This window comes from Sphaeramia orbicularis, chromosome 13 (genome assembly GCF_902148855.1).
Source record: "Sphaeramia orbicularis chromosome 13, fSphaOr1.1, whole genome shotgun sequence".
Lineage (NCBI taxonomy): Eukaryota > Metazoa > Chordata > Actinopteri > Kurtiformes > Apogonidae > Sphaeramia > Sphaeramia orbicularis.
This window is the reverse complement of record NC_043969.1, coordinates 36,628,649-36,649,920: the sequence shown is the minus strand read 5'-3', so window position 1 is coordinate 36,649,920 and position 21,272 is coordinate 36,628,649. Positions and strand designations below refer to the sequence as shown.

Genomic DNA, 21,272 nt, shown 5'->3' with positions numbered 1-21,272 from the left:
TCACCACCAAAATCTAATCACTTGTTCCTTGTGCCAGTATCATCATTTCCTGAAAATTTCATGAAAATCTGTCCATAACTTTTTGAGTTACCTTGCTAACAGACAAAAACAGACAAACCCTGATGAAAACATAACCTCCGCTGTTCCTTGGTGGAGGTAATGAGAACGCATATTGAGAAACGGTCTATGAGTTTCTAAATAAATGCAGTTGTATGATTTTTTTCAGCTGAGAATATAGTTAAGACTTCAAATCTGTGGTTGATTTAGCAAAATACAGCCTGATTTCCTGCTGGTTTGACTTGACTGTATAAAAATACCCAGATTTACAACAGGATGACACAGTTGAGTATTGAGGCAGAGACAATTTTGGATGATTTCATGTCACAGGTCACAGCTTGTTTGGAACTACACTGAGGTGGGACTAAAATTACTACCTCTTATGATATAATGGAAGGGCAAAAAAGGCTGTTCTGAGTCAAGACAAACTGACCTGATACAGTCACTGAATGTTTAATTTATTCCAATGAAAGACTAACAGATAGACCTTGTTCTCTAGGTTTTGAAAAAAATATTAATATAAAGTCTCTCAGTTACTGATTGTGAGAAATGTGTGTGAAATAATCTTTATTCTGCTAATGCAACAGAAATAAAACCAACATGAATTCACTGATAGCATTAATTATAAAGCAATGTGGACATTGTAGGAAGTAGTTGTCGTTAGGGAAAAGACTTATTACCCTGCCCCCTGAAGGGGAGGCAAGTGGTATTGTTTTTGTTTGTTTGTTTGTTTGTTTGATAACACTCTAGCAGCAAAACTGTTGGTTGAATTCATACAAAATTTGGTTTATAGATTGCAAGTGACCCAGAATAAATGCCATTACATTTGGGAGAAAATAGGTAAAAGTTTACATTTTTTATGAATTTTTATTTATTTTTGTTTTTCCAACATTCACTTATAATGAGCGAAATTTGAAATGTCTGTAGCAATAAAACTATTGGTTGAATTCATACAAAATTTGGTTTATAGATTGCCAGTGACCCAGAATAAATGCCATTACATTTGGGAGAAAATAGGTAAAAGTTTACATTTTTCATGAATTTTTATTTATTTTTGTTTTTCCAACATTCACTTATAATGAGCGAAATTTGAAATGTCTGTAGCAATAAAACTATTGGTTGAATTCATACAAAATTTGGTTTATAGATTGCCAGTGACCCAGAATAAATGCCATTACATTTGGGAGAAAATAGGTAAAAGTTTACATTTTTTATGAATTTTTATTTATTTTTGTTTTTCCAACATTCACTTATAATGAGCGAAATTTGAAATGTCTGTAGCAATAAAACTATTGGTTGAATTCATACAAAATTTGGTTTATAGATTGCCAGTGACCCAGAATAAATGCCATTACATTTGGGAGAAAATAGGTAAAAGTTTACATTTTTTATGAATTTTTATTTATTTTTGTTTTTCCAACATTCACTTATAATGAGCAAAATTTGAAATGTCTGTAGCAATAAAACTATTGGTTGAATTCATACAAAATTTGGTTTATAGATTGCCAGTGACCCAGAATAAATGCCATTACATTTGGGAGAAAATAGGTAAAAGTTTACATTTTTTATGAATTTTTATTTATTTTTGTTTTTCCAACATTCACTTACAATGGGCGAAATTTGAAATGTCTGTAGCAACAAAACTATTGGTTGAATTCATACCAAATTTGGTTTATAGATCGCCAGTGGACCCAGAATAGATGTGGTTACATTTTGGAAAAAGTAGGTCCAAGTTAAAATTCTTTATGAATTTTTTTCTATCTTTTTTTCCCATCCCATTTACTTATAATGGGCGAAATTTCAAATGTCTATAAAAACATCAGGTTTGTTTCAATTCACTTTCTACTTATATAGAGACAAGCGATATGCTGACATCAGCATATGCATAGACATGATGACATCAGCTGGATTCATGCCAAAATAAGCTACAATACATACGAGGGGCGGGGTTTGTTGAGCCTTGCACCACTTATTACTGTGTGATTCCAAATAGTCTATCAGGGTCTCTGTAGAAGCCAGATTTATGACTTTTTAAGATTTTTTTCAAGGTATTTTTGATCACATTTTGAGCGTACACTGTTATGACCCATAGGTGGGTCTGAGTGTCGCTCCGTGGGTGTGTCCATTTTTCTTTGTGTGAGTGGATAATGTGTTCCAGGTGCCGAGCCAGATTCCCCCCCGTGATCGAAGCAGCGGCTGGAGGTGGACCTTTAAAGACTGCGGAGCTGGGCCGGACCGATGTCGCATTTCTTCTACTCCCAACCCCGCCTTCATTCTGCCAGTGTTCCTGGTTCAGCAGTAGGGGTGGGCTGCCCTTTTTCTTTTGTCTCGTTTTCTCCTGTTTTTTGGTAAGGGAGGTTAGATCTTGTACTTCGGTTTCTTTATTTTGCAGGTCAGCTTCATTTCTTAGTAGTAGAGTTTTGTTTTTTGTTTTGGCCAGAGCCCACCACCCAGTTTCAGTTGCCTTTTTGTCCAGTTTTTGGTATCTTTTATTTTGCACCATGTAAATAAATCACTTTTTGTTAAACATGCACAACCTGTGTCCGGGGTTTCTCTCTGTGGCTTGGGAGTGAGGAAAGCTGACCACACTTTTCATGTTGCACCCTAGGGTCCCCTAGCCGGGGCGTAACACACTCACATAAATAAAAGTCCGAAAAGCCTCATTGTTATTGTCTGGAACCAGGCTTAACCATGTCTCAATCCAGCTAACGTTACATTTCCATTTGTCCATGACTGAAGTTTCTGCTACTGATGTTAAAGCTGCTAAAGCTCATACCTGAACCCCTCCATCCACCAGTGACTGTTGGAGAATCCACTAGAGCTGCACAATATACGGTTTGAGCATCGACATCGCAATCTACATATGCGCAATAGTCACATCGGAGGTTCTGCAATGTAGGAGGCAAGTGAACTCACTGTTTTCTCATCTAATTTCAAGGGTACCTGACACGCATTGTGCACCGCGATCCACCAATCACAATCATTCTTAATCAGTTTGGAGTGAGTCACTGATAACAATACTGAAAAAAATGAGAAACAAACAAGAGAAAATCCCTGAAAATGAAGACTTGGTGCCAAAAAGAAAAGCAACGTCAGTTAGCTGGAATTATTTCGGCTACAAGAAGGATGATATTGAAACATGTGTTCTAATTTGTTTGACCATTTACGTCAGCACCACACAGCTATTATATGAATGAATGAATGAATGAATGAATGAAATCTTTATTTTATTTTATTTTTTTTTGTTTTTTTCTGTTTTTTTTTTTTCTTTAATGGAAATTTAAATTTTTTCTTTAATGAAATCTTTATTTTGAACATGTAGACAGTGAAATCAAAACAAAAATCAACCAACAAAATATAAGTACTGGTACATAAATGGATGATATGCAAACAAATAAACAAAACAAAATAATAATAATAATAATAATAATAATAATAATAATAAAACAAATGAAAGGAAATTATACATGGTCAAAAAGGAGTAGGAAGAAGTAAAAACGTATGTACTCCTCCTGAGTATTTTTTATATCGCAATATATATCGCAGGGTTAAAAAAAAAAGAATCGCAACGTCAGTTTTTTCCAATATCGTGCAGCCCGAGAATCCACTCATTCCCATCTCCATTCGGATAAAATGCACAACACTAATTACACATTTGACTAATTCTTTGCGAAGATTTACAAAGCAAATATAACCGTATCCTTTATTGCGTTTGTGGAATTTTTAAGACCCTTGAGAGTCAAATTTAAGGAATAATTTCCCAATCAATTTAAAGAAAAATTAAGGCCTTAATCTTGGCCAAATTGAAGACATCCCCCCTCCCAGCTACTGCATAGGTTAAATCCATCTTTTTTAATGACTGATGACGGTTGGTGGTAAATATAGCAGAAATCCATGGGAAACAAAACACAGCAGTGTGTGCCTTTTAGCTGCACTTGAGCCAGAAAATCAGATATAATTACTATCAACTGTCCTTCAACTGCCCACACAGGGTCGATTCTGTGACATTACGTTCATTATGGGCTGCCCTGAAATGATTGTATGTTAAGAAGTGCCGCTTTGATTGGATACCCCCCCCCCCAATACACACATCAATCCACAGACATTCATATATTTCACTCTATTTTTTACTGTGTTGTGTGAAAATATATGTTGTAATGAAAGAGAAGATGCTTTGTAGATGTGTTTCGATGCTGCGGACACTGAGTTTGACCGGATCACCTTGTCACCAGGTGGAGCTAAAATGCTGTGGATTGTAAGTATAGACTGTATTTACATTAAAAGCCAGAGAGAAGCACATGAGGAAACATGTTCCACTCAACCAAGGACTTCCATCATTATTACTATTTGCTCTATTATCTTCACAAGCAGGATTTTCCATTTGGGAAAACCTCAGGTCGTAAACAGCCTCTGTCTTGCATTCACCATTAGCTCTAGAATACGAGCACTAACCAATTTCAGCCCTACTTGAAAAAAGGCTTCATTGATGCTTATCTACAGCCTCCACACTCAAGATGCACTTTGGACAGGCTTTATTGCTGCTAAAAATATATATATATGGTATATGTCATGCTGAAAAGATGGAAAAAATACAAAAAAAAAGACAAGTAAATGGCATTATAGCACACAAAATGTAAAAAATCTACACAGTAAAAGCAGCAACACTATGAAGCATTAGTTAAGCATTAACAAATACCGAATTCATCATGTATAAAGCGTATTTCTGACATGAATACTCATTAATATATGGTTTATAAGCACACAGTTATAATGGTTTTACTCATCATTAACCCTTTCATGCATGAATTATGAGAACCTTAATTAAGATTTATTTCCTGAGTGTTTTTATTCCCCTTTAGGCATGAAAAAAAAAAAAAACCAAAAAAAACAATGTGACTAAAAATTGTCTTATGAACCTATTTTTCATTGAGTTCCAAAAATGTCAGCTTGACACCATGTGTTTAATTTTTGAAGCAAAGAAACATGGATTTACTGATATGTCGTGTGAAAATTATGAAATAAGAACATTTTTAATGCTGCTCATCTGCTGTTTTCTCCCATTTTTAACATACTCTAATACTAGTCATTACTCACGTCATGGAGATAATACAGGGTGGGGAAGCAAAATTTACAATATTTTGAGGCAGGGATTGAAAGACAGTGTATGACCAATTAGTTTATTGAAAGTCATGAGAATTTATTTGCCACAAGAAAATTGACATAATAGAAAATGTTTTTATTCTATGTGTCCTCCTTCTTTCTCAATAACTGCCTTCACACGCTTCCTGAAACTTGCGCAAGTGTTCCTCAGATATTCGGGTGACAACTTCTCCCATTCTTCTTTAATAGTATCTTCCAGACTTTCTCGTAATAGTTTTGCTCATAGTCATTCTCTTCTTTCCATTATAAACAGTCTTTATGGACACTCCAACTATTTTTGAAATCTCCTTTGGTGTGACGAGTGCATTCAGCAAATCACACACTCTTTGACGTTTGCTTTCCTGATTACTCATATGGGCAAAAATTTCTGAAAAGGTATGGATAATAGTGTTAGGTATGATTATGACATCAATATATGTTTGGTTTCAAAACAATTGACGTAGTGCCTGCTGAGAAAAAACAACTAAATGTTCATTGTAAATTTTGCTTCCCCACCCTGTATGCAAAAAAAAAAACAAAAACAAAAACTTTTTTTGTAAAAAAAAAAAAAAAAAAAAAAAAAAACAGTTAATTGAAGTTTAGTAACAAAAACAAGCAATTAATGTTTTTGGGTTTTTTTTTATTTCGAATATGCAACAAGACAAAGTAATCTTACTTAGTCTTTAGAAAAAAAAAAACAGGTAATAAGAGGTCATGGAAGAAAACAAAAAAACAAAAACAAAACTTATACATATACGTGACTTCATTTGCACATTCGAAAAGGGGTGGGAGGAAGTATAATTTATTTAATCCCACCCCTTCAACACTCAAACATGTTAGTGCAGATCAGGTTTATGTAGAACAGCAAAGTTACACTAATGGTATGAATGACAGTGGATGGGATGATGCAGAAATGTCCACTGTGTTGGCTGATATACAGGGTGGGGAAGCAAAATTTACAATGAACATTTAGTTGTTTTTTCTCAGCAGGCGCTACGTCAATTGTTTTGAAACCAAACATATATTGATGTCATAATCATACCTAACACTATTATCCATACCTTTTCAGAAACATTTTGCCCGTATGAGTAATCAGGAAAGCAAACGTCAAAGAGTGTGTGATTTGCTGAATGCACTCGTCACACCAAAGGAGATTTCAAAAAGAGTTGGAGTGTCCATAAAGACTGTTTATAATGGAAAGAAGAGAATGACTATGAGCAAAACTATTACGAGAAAGTCTGGAAGATACTATTAAAGAAGAATGGGAGAAGTTGTCACCCCAATATTTGAGGAACACTTGCGCAAGTTTCAGGAAGCGTGTGAAGGCAGTTATTGAGAAAGAAGGAGGACACATAGAATAAAAACATTTTCTATTATGTACATTTTCTTGTGGCAAATAAATTCTCATGACTTTCAATAAACTAATTGGTCATACACTGTCTTTCAATCCCTGCCTCAAAATATTGTATATTTTGCTTCCCCACCCTGTAGAACTAAAACAACAAAATCCATTAATATACAAGAGAACAGCTGTAGAGTAACTGTCCACTGTAGTGACCAGTATGCATGAAAGGGTTAATAAGCCCATCTACAATGTGCTTAATGATTGTATTTTCACACTTTATAAATTATGGATTCCGCATTTAAAAATTTAGTATTGCATCATTTACAAACCAGTTATGATGTGCATTTATGCTTGCACATACACTATTCAGATATGTACTAATGGTAAGTGAATATGTTAGTGGGTATTTTATACTAACTCACAAATTTATTTTCCAATAGATGTCCTATAAACAGTTATTAATACAGGAATTCATTATTTCAGGTAGTTATAAAGCACTTATTACTCATTAATTAAGTATATGGTGTGAGCTCATTTAACCCTTTCATGCATAGTGGTCACTACAGTGGACAGCTATTCTAGAGCTGTTCTCTTGTATATTCATGGATTTTGTTGTTGGTTTTTTTTTTTTTTTTACACATATCTTTATTAGAATTTTAAGACACTACATATCTTTTCTGACATGAATTGGTAACATTATGTAGATCTCTCCTGAGCATAAACCCCCAGAATCACAAGCCCTCCCCATAGTTTTCATACAATTTATTACTAAATTCATGTTTCTGTGCATCAAAAATTAAACATGTGGTGTCCAGCTGAGCGGACATTTTTGCAACTTAATAAAAAATAGGTTCATAAGAATTTTTTTTTTCATTATTATTTTTTTATGTATTTTTAAATGTTTTTAAAATTATTTTTTATTTTATTTTAATTTATTTTTCAGAACAATTTTTTCAATCGCATTGTTTTTTTCATGCCTAAAGAGGAATAAAAACACTCAGGAAAAAAATTTTGATTAAGGTTCTCATAATTGGTGCATGAAAGGGTTAAAGTGTGGACTATGTATGCCATATAAAGCATTTACAAATGAGATTTAAAGGTTGGCAATGCCTAAAAACTCACTAAAGTCTGAGTTATTCTAACAAAGGAAAGACACAGCACATGGAATTATCAAACAAACTGCATGACTGAATGATGAATGAGTAATAGTAAAATATAACTGTGATTATAAACCATATACTAATGAGTATTCATGTCAGAAATGTGCTTTATAAATGATGAATTCAGTATTTGTTAATGCTTAACTAATGCTTCATAGTGTGTACTTATTATAAAGTGTTACCAAATATTAATACCAAATCTATATCCGTGTGTTGCCCATGGAGAATGTGGACCAGCAGTGGAATAAATATGTGTTGATCTGTGCTCCATGAACACTTAGGGATTGTTATGTCAGCCTGAGGGGAGAAGTTCACATTGAGGAAGAATCCAGGACATGAAAGGGATCAGAAATGACTCTCCTCGCCCGTGTTAATAAAAAATTAACCAAACAGAAGGACAGTGCCTCAAAAATATGACCTCGATTGGGTTATTCAATAATTAATCAGCTGAACCCCACAGACCTGAGGCCTGGCTATATGTCAGCTTATGAAGAGTATACAGTACAGAGTATGATGAATATTTACCATGTACGGGAAAACTATAGAACAGGGGTGTCAAACTCCACATTCAGCTAAATTTGATCTGAAGTGGGCCGAACCAGTAAAATAATAACATAAAAATATATAAATAATGTCAACTCCAAACTTTATTTACTCTATGTTTTAGAGCGAAAAAAATAAAATTACATTATGAAAAGGTTTACATCTACAAACTATCGTTTCAAAAGATGTGAATAACATGAGCAAACTGAAAAAAATAAGTGTAATTTTGACAATATTCTGCCTCAGTATATCATTTACACATGTACATTATAACTTACAGATCACAGTGGATCTACAAATACACAAAACATTTAATAATAGGCAGAATATTGTTAAAATTGCTTACTTACTTCTCTTAAGACATTTCAGGTTGTTCATATTTGTTGAGGTTATTCACATTTTTTGCGAAATTATACTTTGTTTTAGCGTAAATACGTGAAAATATTTACATTTACAAAGAGAAACATTTGGAGTTGTCATTATTTTTATGTTATTATGATAGTATTTTACTGGTCTGACCCACTTGAGATTGAATTGGTCTGAATGTGGAACATGAACTAAAAGCATTGTTCATATCTTTAGTGTAATTTTTGCATTTCACAAATTCATCCCAAGGGCCGAACTAGACCCTTTGGCGGGCCGGATTTGGCCCCTGGGCCGCATGTTTGACACCTGTGCTATAGATGAACTACTATAGTGTTTATGTTCTAGATCAGGGGTGTCAAACTCATTTTAGTTCAGGGGCCACATTCACCCCAATGTGATCTCAAATGGGCCGGACCAGTAAAATAATAATAGTGAAAAAACTAAAATTACATTTTGATATTGTTTACATCTACAAAGTTTCCTGAATAACATGAACAACTTGAAGCATGTTAAGAAAAACAAGTGCAATTTTAACAATAATCTGCCTCAGTTTATCATTTACACATGTGCATTATAACTTACATTACAATTACACAGAACATTTAGTAACAGGCAGAATATTGGTAAAATTGCAACTACTTTGTTTAAGACATTTCAGGTTGTTCATATTTGTTCAGGTAATTCATGTTTTTTTTTTGTAAAAGGATAGTTTGTTAATGTAAACATTTGTACTTTTTTTACACTAGAACAAAGAGAACATTTGCAGTTGTCATTATTTATAGGTTATTATGATAATTTACTGGTCTGACCCTCTTGAAACCTAATTGGACTGTATGTGGAACCTGAATTAAAATGATTTTGACACCACTGATTGTTAATATCATCAGTGTAATTTTTGTATTTCACAAATTCATCCCGTGGGCCGGATTGGACCCTTTGGCGGGCCGGATTTGGCCCCCAAGCCGCATGTTTGACACCTGTGTTCTAGATTATAGATATGATATAAAATATTTTGGCTTTAAAAAAACACGACCTAAGAGTTGGTTCAAGTTGTTTAGTTGAAACTGCTGAAGGTGTTTAATAAACACATTAAGTGCATATATATTCACTTCTTTCTTCAGTTTGTTTGCTCATGGAAAATGAAATGCGATTAATATAGATTAAAAATGAATGATATTTAACTGTGATTAATCGAAATTCACCCACAGCAACCCCGTGATTAATCTGATTAAAAATTTTAATTGTATGACAGCACTAAAAAATAAATTAAAGGGGCCATATTTTGCTAAACCCACTTTTATTAGTCTTTGGTTCATTTATTTGTGTATTTGGACCCTAATAGTTCATAAAGTTTGAATTTGAACCCTCCAGGTGCTGCAAAGCTATCTGTATATTCATTTTGGCAAAAATCGAGTGGATTTCTACAACCTGTTTTAATTCCTGCTTAATTTGTTATGTTTTATAACTAGTTACATCACAACATTTGGACATATAAGGTCAAGACTTCTGATGAACATTTCTCTGAGTACGACATAATTGTTTGTCAGCAGCAGCAGTTGTAGTAAAAACTGAAAATACGTCCAAACTTTGAGCAGATTACCTAAAATATTGTTTTTATGTCTTTTGAATCTATTCTTGTATTTTAGTCCATCATTTTGCTTTTTTATTCTTCTGTACGACACTGTTTTTAATTGTACAGCTGTTTTATGTCTTTAATCTATTCTTGTATTTTAGTCCATCATTTTGCTTTTTTATTCTTCTGTACGACACTGTTTTTAATTGTACAGCTGTTTTATGTCTTTAATCTATTCTTGTATTTTATTGTAAGTCGCTTTGGAAAAAAGCGTCAGCCAAATGCATAAATGTAAATGTAAAATGTAAAATTTAACTGTTTAATGTAAAAAATAAATAAATAAATAAATAAAAAATAAAACTTTAATTTAAAAAACAGTACATATCATCTCATCTCATTTTATCTCATCTTAACCCTTTGATGCATAAATTATAAGAACCTTAGTCAAGTTTTTTTTTTTTTTTTTCCTGAGTGTTTTTATTCCTCTTTAGGCATGAAAAAAAAAAAACAATGCGATTGATTTTTTTTTTTTTTTAACCTTTTATTTATGGAGTTACAAAAATGTCCACTCCGCTGGACACTATGTGTTTAATTTTTGAGGCAAAGAAACATATATTTAAAACATAATACCAGGAAGTGATATACATTTTTCATGCAGCTAATCTGATGTTTTCTCACATTTTATCATACTCTAATACTAGTTATTACACACTTCATGGAGATAATATGCAAAAAAAAGCTATTTGTTTAAGAAAACTGTTACTTACAGTCTAAAAATTACCAATTGATTTACACTAAGCATGTTACTGCAGATCAGGTTTATCAAGAACAGCAAAGTTACAGTACTGGGATGAATTGCAGTGTATGAGATGGTGCGTGAGCGTTCCCTGTGTTGGCTCGTATGCAAATTGTTATGACCCTGGGTCATAATTTGTCTATTTGTATGTATATGTATGTGTTTTCTGTTTAGCGTGTGTGTTCTCCCCCGTCCTGTAGGTGTGCTGTGCCCCTTTTGTGTCTGTTTGTGTTGCAGGTTGCTGATTGGTGGAGCATGATTGCCCGGCCCTTTGGAAATGACCCTGGAGCTTCTGTCCTCGCTCTCTCTTGCCTCCTGCCAGCTCTCAACCCTGTGTTCGTGTGTGTGACAGTCAGTCTACGTGTGCTTGTGTAAAACTTCGATTGTATATAGTTGTAAATAGTTTTGTTTTGTCAGTTTGATCCTTTTTCTGGTAGGGGAGGTCGGCTCTTTTGTTTTCACCTTTTCTCCTGTTTTGGTTAGGTACACTGAACAAAAATATAAATGCACAACTTTTGTTTTTGCTCTCATTTTTCATGAGCTGAACGCAAAGATCTAAAACTTTTTCTATGTACACAAAAGGCCTATTTCTCTCAAATATTGTTCATAAATTTGTCTAAATCTGTGTTAGTGAGCACTTCTCCTTTGTCCTTTGCTGAGATAATCCATCCACCTCACAGGTGTGGCATATCAAGATGCTGATTAGACAGCAGGATTATTCCACAGGTGTGATTTAGACTGGCCACAATAAAAGGCCACTCTAAAATGCGCACTTTTACTGTATTGGGTGGTCCAGGGGGGTCAGAAAACCAGTCAGTATTTGGTGTGACCACCATTTTCCTCGCACAGTCTTCTTCATGAATTCTCTGAAACAGCTTTGGAGATGGCTTATGGTAGAGAAATGAACATTCAATTCACAGGCAAAAGCTCTGGTGGAGATTCCTGAAGTCAGCATGCCAATTGCATATTCCCTCAAAACTTGTGACATCTGTGGTATTGTGCTGTGTGATAAAACTGCACATTTTGGAGTGGCCTTTTATTGTGGCCAGCCTAAGGCACACCTGTGCAAAAATCATGCTGTCTAATCAGCATCTTGATATGCCACACCTGTGAGGTGGATGGATTATCTCAGCAAAGAGGAAGTGTTCACTAACACAAATTTAGACAGATTTGTGAACAATATTTGAGAGAAATAAACCTTGTGTGTACACAGAAAAAGTTTTAGATCTTTCAGTTCAGCTCATGAAAAATGGGAGCAAAAACAAAAGTCGTGCATTTACATTTTTGTTCAGTGTAGTTAGGTAAGTTTTCTGTATTTTATTTCGTGCATTTATTTTGAGTAGGTAATTTAGTCTAAACTGTAAAGAAGATATTTTGTTTGTTGTTTTAGCCGCTCCCTCCCCTAACCCTTCCTTAGTTGTTTAGAAAAAAATAATTGTAATAAACATTGTAAACGTTAGTTTTCGGCTGACGTGTGTGCTTGGGAGCTGGGAGGGGACAAAGTTGAGCACATTATGTTCGCCCTGGTAAACCCCTAGGCCGGGGAGTAACAAAATAAAACAAGAAAACCCATGAATATACAAGAGAACAGCTGGAGAATAGCAGTCCACTGGAGTGACCACTATGCATGAAAGGGTTAAAATAAAATTTGTTAAACGGTTACACACTCACCTATGAAGTTGAGGTATCCTTCCCCGCCCAGACCGTGAGTAAGGAGGCGGATCATCTTATGAAGCTGGATACCGCGGTCTATGATGGACGTCATGGGAACCAGGGAGCTCATGTTTGTGTACATCTCCTTATCCATCAGCCAGAAGGCCAGAGTCTTATCCCCGACCAAAGCCTGCAAAATTACAATGCGGATAACTCATAACTCTCTTCGCTGTTCGACAAAAACACTGTTCAGGTGAATCTGAATAAGGGGCTGTAGGAAATACCTGGTCGTGACTTTCTGCATAGGCTATACATTTTTCTCCATACCGCCGATTGGTCAGCGTGTGGACGATATTGCCAATGTTCCAGTCCTCATCCTTGAACTCCTTCAGGATCTACACGGTGACAGAGAGCAGTTATTGAAAAACACTATGATAGATATATAGCTGAGAGATCCGTTCGGGTCTGACTGATGTCTACAGCTCAGTTTTCCAGTTCTGGCAGTGTTTCTGGCTTTCTTAAGTTTTTCTCTGGGTTACACTTCTTTCTCAGATCAATCTCTATTTTGACATCTCTATATCCCCACTGTGAGTTATGTCTACCTTTGAATGGCGGTAATGGAGTTTTTAATAACTTCACTACAGCCCATGGGTAGTAAGGCATCAGCTCTCAACACCTGAGATGGGCAAGGTCAGAGCCTCTCATCCAAACGGAGGGATTCAACAATAAATCCAACCATGGAATCAATGCCCAGCCGCTGGCCTGCCTACATGCACACTTCCTGCCAGGGAGTCATTTTCAGAGGTCAGAAGGAAACAGGGGGGCCACAAAAACATGCATTTCAAGCCGAGTGCCCACACACTGCTGCTATATGATGGTTAGAACTCATCGCAATCAGCCAAGGTTACACAAGCGAAGAGCACAGTAAAGATACAGCACTGGACAGAAATGGTAAAAACCCCTTCTAAGACTAGTGTCGCAAATTTACCTCCATATTCCAGTTTTTGGAATGACTCTTTCTGAACGTACATATCCTCCTGAGACTAAGGAAAGTGACAAATTTGAGCTTTTTTACATTAAACAATTGTCTTTATTGGAAACTACATAATGCAACAGTTTTTTCAGATGCATCTTTAACCCTTTCATGCATAGTGGTCACTACAGTGGGCAGCTATTCTACAGCTGTTCTTTTGTATATTCATTAATTTTGTTGTTTTAGTTCCATATCAGCCAACACAGTGGACACTTATGCATCATCCTTTACACCGCAACTCATACCATTACTGTAAATTTGCTGTTCTTTATAAACCTAATCTGCAGTGACATGTTTAAGTGTAAAAAATTGCTTGATATCGTTATTAGACTGTAATTAGCAGCTTTTTTTTTGAAACAACAAGGTGTTTTTTTGTTGGTTTTTTTTTTTTTGCATATTATCTCCATGAAGTGAGTAATAACTAGTATTAGAGTATGTTAAAATGTGACAAAACATCAGATTAGCAGCATTAAAAATGTTTTCACACAGTATATCAGTAAATCCATGTTTTTTTGCAACTCCATGAAAAATAAGTTCATACATTTTTTTTTTTTTTTCAATTGCATTGTTTTTTTAATGCCTAAAGAGGAATCAAAACACTCAGGAAAAAAAATATCTTGATTAAAGTTCTCATAATTCATGCATGAAAGGGTTAAAATTCTATTTTTTTTTTTTTTTAACCCTTTCATGCATACTGGTCACTACAGTGGACAGCTATTCTAGAGCTGTTCTCTTGTATATTCATGGGTTTTGTTGTTCTTTTATTTATTTATTTTTTAATTTTTTTTACACATATCTTTATTAAAGTTTTAAGACACTACATATCTTTTCTGACATGAATTGGTAACATTATGTAGATCTCTCCTGAGCATAAACCCCCTGAATCACAAGACCTCCCCATAGTTTTCACACAATTTATCAGTAAATACATGTTTCTGTGTGTCAAAAATTAAACGTGTGGTGTCCAGCTGAGTGGACATTTTTGCCACTTCATGAAAAACAGGTTCATAAGATTTTTTTTTTTTTCCATTATTATTATTTTTTTTAATGTATTTTTAAAATTTCTAAATTTATTTTATTTATTTATTTATTTTATTTTATTTTTCAGAACAAAATTTTCAATAACATTGTTTTTTCTCATGCCTAAAGAGGAATAAAAACACTCAGGTAAAAATTTTGATTAAGGTTCTCATAACACTGGTCTACAAGGAAAATGCTTCCAAAATAAAAGTAATGAAATTTTACCACATGAGAGTCGCTGATAAAGAAAAGTCAAGTCAAAAATGCTGGTTGGCTGAAGTTTCCAAGATACAGCCTTGGGTCAAAATGTGAAATTCAAGAATTAACGAGAGAATGGGTTTGACTCAAAAGGAATATTTGTCTCAGAGCTACAAGATCTACTTCAAAACACTGTCTGCACATTAGAATACATTCACTTTACAGGTTCTATTTAGTGGAAGATTTCTAAAACTATTATATAAATGTACATAAACCAATATATATGTGTAATAACACTTAATCATATATTTTGAAAACATCAGCAAACCGGCACTTTTGTCATTTATTTTCCAATTAATCTTATTAAAATACCTAACATTTAGCACATTTAATGTCTGAAGCAAATCATTTCTAAAAAATTGTAGACCGGTGTAATTTGTGCATGAAAGGGTTAATGGGATGTCCTTTGCAATGGACAGCATTTTTCAAGTAAAACTGTCAAACATTTATCCCCTACAGAGGACAAAAATGCATTGCTGGGTCTCAGAAGGATATGTCACCAGGTTTATCAATGATCCCTGATGATCATGGATCAATTTCAATGACATTCTACTGATTTTCTGGGGTTTTTTTTGGATTGTTGACGGGAATAACTGATCAACAGCAGCATCAATAAAATAACCTACATACCTGAGATTGGAAAATTGAAGAGTCTGTAATGTAAATGTCAGTTTTTGCCAATACGTGCTTATTATCACCTTGTTAGACACTTCATATAACTCCATACCCCATGTGTTGCCAATTAAAATGTGCAGAACATTGTCAGCTATCACGAGAATAAAGACTCATCTGTACTGGAACACTGAGATGAAAATACTGAGCCCTAAAGCTGAAAATTAGAGATCCAATTTTGAAGAAAAAAGTGGAATATCCTGTGAAAACACACCTTTACAGTGTGAAAATGGAAATTTAGACATTATTGTACAGGTGTTGTAATATATATATTTAAAAAAAACTGTTTTTCTTAACTTGACGTGAAATGAACAATAATCAATCAATCAATCAATCAAACACACTACCAGAAATCAATTAAAAAAGTGCTGGAAAAAGCTCTCTTCTTCTTCTTCAAACTGAGCATTCACTGACTGAATATTGTGAACTGGTATGAACAAATAAATATCACACAGAGAGCTCAAACCCAGTGTTTTTCAACCTTGGCGTTGGGACCTCACGTGGGGTTGCCTGACATTTCTAGTAATTGATAAAAACAAAAAAAAAAACTTACTAATAAAAAATATATGGTGAGTTGAGAGAAACAATCCCAATCCATATAACCAATATAAATGACATATATGTAATGTCATATATGTGTGGAAATTTGGGGCAATATGTATAAAACTAACATAGACCCTATAAATAAAGTCCAAAAAAAAAAGCTATTAGAGCAGGGGTCTCAAACTCATTTTCTTTCAGGGGCCACAATCAGCCCAATTTGATCTCAAGTGGGCCGGACCAGTAAAATAATAGCATAATAACTTATAAATAATGACAACTCCAAATTTTTGTCTTTGTTTTAGTGCAAAAAACCCCTTTAATTATGAAAATACTTACTTTTATAAACTATCCCAATAAAAAAAAGATGTGGATAACCTGAAAAAACTGAAATTTCTTAAGAAAACTAAGTGCAATTTTAACAAGCATTATGGATCGGTTCTACAAAGGCAGCAGTAACAGGCAGAAAATTATTAAAATTGTGCTTAATTTTCTTTAGACATTTCAGGTTGTTCATAGTTGTTCAGGTTATTCGCATTTTATTGTTACAGGACAGTTTGTAAATGTGAATATTTTCATTATTTAATGTTATTTTTTGCACTAAAACAAAGACAAATATTTGAAGTTGCCATTATTTATAGGCATAATGTAATGTTTTTTTCACATCAAACTGAGAAGAAAATATGGAGTCATTATTTTTTGTAGGTTATTGTGCTATTATTTTACTGTAGATCATATTGGTCTGTATGCGGAACCTGAATTAAAATGAGTTCCACAGCCTTGACTGTAGAATTTTTGCACTTTGCAAATTCATCCCACGGGCCGGATTGGAACCTTTGGCGGGCTGCATTTGGCCCCCAGGCCGCATGTTTGAGACCCTTGTATTAGAGTAATAAATAAAGCTGGTTATCTTCAATCAAGTAATCCATTTTTTGCAGAATCTGGTTTATTAATTTTTTTTTTTTGATATTGTATATTTAGAAACAATGGAAATTTTGTTTCGTGCTAAAAGTAAAAGTCTTCCCCGTCGTCTGATATTACTGAACTGGAAGGGGAAGAATGATCCTGCCTATGTTCATTGGATTAGAGAGGTGATGTTGGGATTGGACCTGGAAAAAATTAGGTATACGGTCGGCGGGTGGGAGGATAAATATGATAGAACCTGATCACAGTTTATAATTCATATCAAGAACTTGCCTTTTTCCTGATTCCTTGTTTTTACTTAATGCATTTTTCTTTCTTCTTCACTCTTTTACTGCCATCTTAGTCTTCTCAGTGCCCACAGTCTGACTGCTTGGACTTTTTTTTTTTTTTTCCTTATGCAAGAGGTCCAGAATGTTGGTGATATGACCAAAATGATCAACATAAATTGGTTTGAGTCTTGTTTTTTTTTTTTGTGTTTTGTTTGTCTCTGCATTTATGTGGATGTATTTGTGGGGATGCCACCTGGATGGGTGGGGGTGGGGGGGTGGGGGGGGGCAAGTTTAAGAATTGCATAAGAAATGCTTAAAGATGTAATTGTAATGGAAAAATGATAAATAAAGTTGTCAAAATAAAAAGTAAAAGTCTTCCTGTTTGTATTCAGAGAAATTTTAAGTTAAGAGAAGGGAATTATAATTAAGAGGGATGTTTGTGTATGTAACATGTAAGGTAAGAACAAATGTTAAATATCACTGTGTTTCTGTTATTGGAGTCAAACTATGGAACCAATTGAAGGATGAAGTGAAATAGTGTAGCTCACTGTCGAGTTTTAAAAAAGCTTTAAGTTGTCAAATTCTCAAGGGCTACGAAAGTAATATGATCTCAAAGTGACTAAAGAAACTGAATGTAGACTAATTTGTGTTAATGTTTTATGTGCTGCAATTTCAGGAGAAGCATAAATAAGCCTGTGGCCTCAGCTTCTTCCTTTTTCAGTTACCAAATGCATTAATTTTATGTTTGGTTTTTTTAATATGTATGTGTTTTTGTACATAACTGAAATAAAAATCATTCATTCATTCATAAATGAATAATCAAAACAGAAATATTCAACATTAAACATTAACACAAACCATTTTTTTTCTTTAACCCTCCGGTATCCGGGTGCGCTTTTTAGGCACACTTTGCACTTCGTGTTAAAAAACTTCATATTATTTTTCACAATTTAAATAAGGTTAGAATTCAAAAGTTGTTCATTTTTGCATGATCTTTAAAATTCTGGCCACCAGCTAAAATTTGCACATTGTAAACAAAAGAAAATTACAAGACTAGCATCTGCCTCCCAAGTGTGCCTAAAACGCACTATTTCTTCCATTATAACCACTGTTTTTGATCCGAAAGCCATTAAGGCATAAATCCTGCTTTTACTGATATCTGGGCTTCAATTGAGAGGTGAGGGTCTAAATGAATTTATTAACGTTGTTAATGTTGCTGTTAATCATTGACATATGTGATCCAATTTTGATGTGGTATTTTGAAAAAAAAAAAACATTTTGTGTTTTTTGAATCAAAAAATGTAGTAACATCATGATGAAAAGAGATTGTATAAAGGGTTAAAAAAAAAATCTCAAGTGAATGATTATTTGATATGCATGATTAGGGCTGACCTTGATTTACAAAAAAAAAAAAAGTCAAGTTAGAGCAGAAAAATAAATCAATATATAATATTTAATAGTTTGATTTATGAGTGTGCATTTTACGCACACTTGGTGACAGATGCTAGTATTTTTGTACATTTGACCTAGCGCCAAAAATGATAATGCAAATTAACCAGTGTTGGAGTTAATCATTGACATACAGGGTGGGGAAGCAAAATTTACAATATTTTGAAGCAGGGATTGAAAGACAGTGTATGACCAATTAGTTTATTGAAAGTTGAGAGAATTTATTTTCCACAAGAAAATTGACATAATAGAAAATGTTTTTATTCTATGTGTCCTCCTTCTTTCTCAATAACTGCCTTCACACGCTTCCTGAAACTTGCACAAGTGTTCCTCAAATATTCGGGTGACGACTTCTCCCATTCTTCTTTAATAGTATCTTCCAGACTTTCTCGTAATAGTTTTGCTCATAGTCATTCTCTTCTTTCCATTATAAACAGTCTTTATGGACACTCCAACTATTTTTGAAATCTCCTTTGGTGTGACGAGTGCATTCAGCAAATCACACACTCTTTGACGTTTGCTTTCCTGATTACTCATATGGGCAAAAGTTTCTGAAAAGGTATGGATAATAGTGTTAGGTATGATTATGACATCAATATATGTTTGGTTTCAAAACAATTGACATAGTGTCTGCTGAGAAAAAATAACTAAATGTTCATTGTAAATTTTGCTTCCCCACCCTGTATGCCAGGCTGCAAAAATCAAATAAGATGTGATCCACTTTTTATATAGTATATTGAAAAAAAAATTTTTTTTTGTGTGTGTGTTTTTTGCATCCAAAAAAGGGTTTGTTTACATTACAAACATAGCATTTAAAGGGTTAAAAAATGTGGTAGTTATTGAGTATTTGGTATTTTTATTTACGCATCAAGTTGATGAAATAGAAAAAAAGTGTAAAAGAGTTAAAAACAAACTATGAAATATTTTTTGACATTATTTCACAATTGTGCCAAAATGGCACACTTGGTGCTTAGTAAGGGCCTTGCTGGACGGGATACCGGAGGGGTAATTGTAAATTCATTTAGGGAGAGTAAAGGGATAAACAAGACAGATAAGTAATCTATGGCAGGGGTCTCGAACATGCGGCCCGGGGGCCAAATGCGGCCTGCCAGAGGTTCCAATCTGGCCCGTGGGATGAATGTACAAAGTGCAAAAATTCCACAGTCAAGGCTGTGGAACTCATTTTAGTCCAGGTTCCACATACAGACCAATATGATCTCCAGTCAAATAACAACATAATAACCTACAAAAAACAATGACTCCATATTTTCTTCTTGGTTTGATGTGAAAAAAATATTACAACTATGCCTATAAATAATGACAACTTCAAATATTTGTCTTTGTTTTAGTGCAAATATAACATTAAATTACAAAAATATTAACATTTACAAACTATCCTGTAACAATAAAATGGGAATAACCTGAACAAATATGAACAATGTGAAATGTATGAAGAAAATTAAGCACAATTTTAACAACTTTCTGCCTAAGTGTTTAGTGTCTTTGTAGATCCGATCCATAATGCACATATATAAATGATAAGTTGAGGCAGAATATTGTTAAAATTGCACTTATTTTTCTTAAGAAATTTCAGTTTTTTCAGGTTATTCACTTTTTTTTTTTAGATAGTTCATAGAAGTAAGTATTTTCATAATTTAATGGGGTTTTTTTTGCACTAAAACAAAGACAAAAATTTGGAGTTGTCATTATTTATAGGTTATTATAATTTTTTTTTTTACTGGTCCGGCCCACTTGAGATCAAATCGGGCTGAATGTGGTCCCTGAAAGAAAATGAGTTTGAGACCCCTGATCTATGGTGTTATTATTATTCTTATAAATAGGGATTTGGTCTTAATATACCCTCTGAGAACCCTTGGTGATGCAGCCTGTCTGACTGGGAGGGGGAGGGGGGGAGGGGGGTTGGCTAGTCCACCTCAGTGACAGGCTGAAATCTGCTCAGTGGAATTGGCGCTGACAGCTGATTGACATGTCAGGAAACCTTTATATTACTCTACAGAGCCATAATCCTCTGAGTAAAGAGAGTAAATTGTGCCGATCAATATGTCTGAGATGAACTGGCTGGTCCACCTAAATAGAGGCTATCCCTGTCTATACATCACCATCTGTTCACATACGCTCCTCTTCACCTTCGCACTTGTGTGGCCATATTAGTCATTGCCAATGCCATCAGAAAACCTCAGCCATGCACGTATCATCTACATGTGCTACAGTTTCTCAGACCTTTTTAAAGCCCCGTGAGCTCAGCGGGTGCATTAAAATGATCCAGTCCAGCTCAAGTCGAGTTAGGTCGGCTATTCTCTAGTTTAACCCAGGACGCTGCTCCGGCTCCACTGTTCTGTTAAATCCCCAGATTCAGTTCATCCCGACACCCAAAGATTCATTTCTAGTGACAGTTATTCGACTCATCATCCTGTATGGGAAGGTTGGGTGGGCATTTTTTTTAACAGCAAGATG

General features: G+C 34.4%; 1 protein-coding gene across 1 annotated transcript in view; it reads right to left on the bottom strand.

Moving 5' to 3' along the window:
* The window catches only part of gbe1b (glucan (1,4-alpha-), branching enzyme 1b), a 323,593-nt gene that overhangs the window by 115,996 nt on the left and 186,325 nt on the right, over nt 1–21,272 (bottom strand). The window contains exons 11-12 of the mRNA XM_030152339.1: nt 12,917–13,027; nt 12,651–12,822 (exon numbers count right to left, since the gene is read on the bottom strand). Of these exons, the coding sequence (XP_030008199.1) occupies nt 12,651–12,822; nt 12,917–13,027 (283 nt within the window). The remainder of the gene's footprint in view (nt 1–12,650; nt 12,823–12,916; nt 13,028–21,272) is intronic.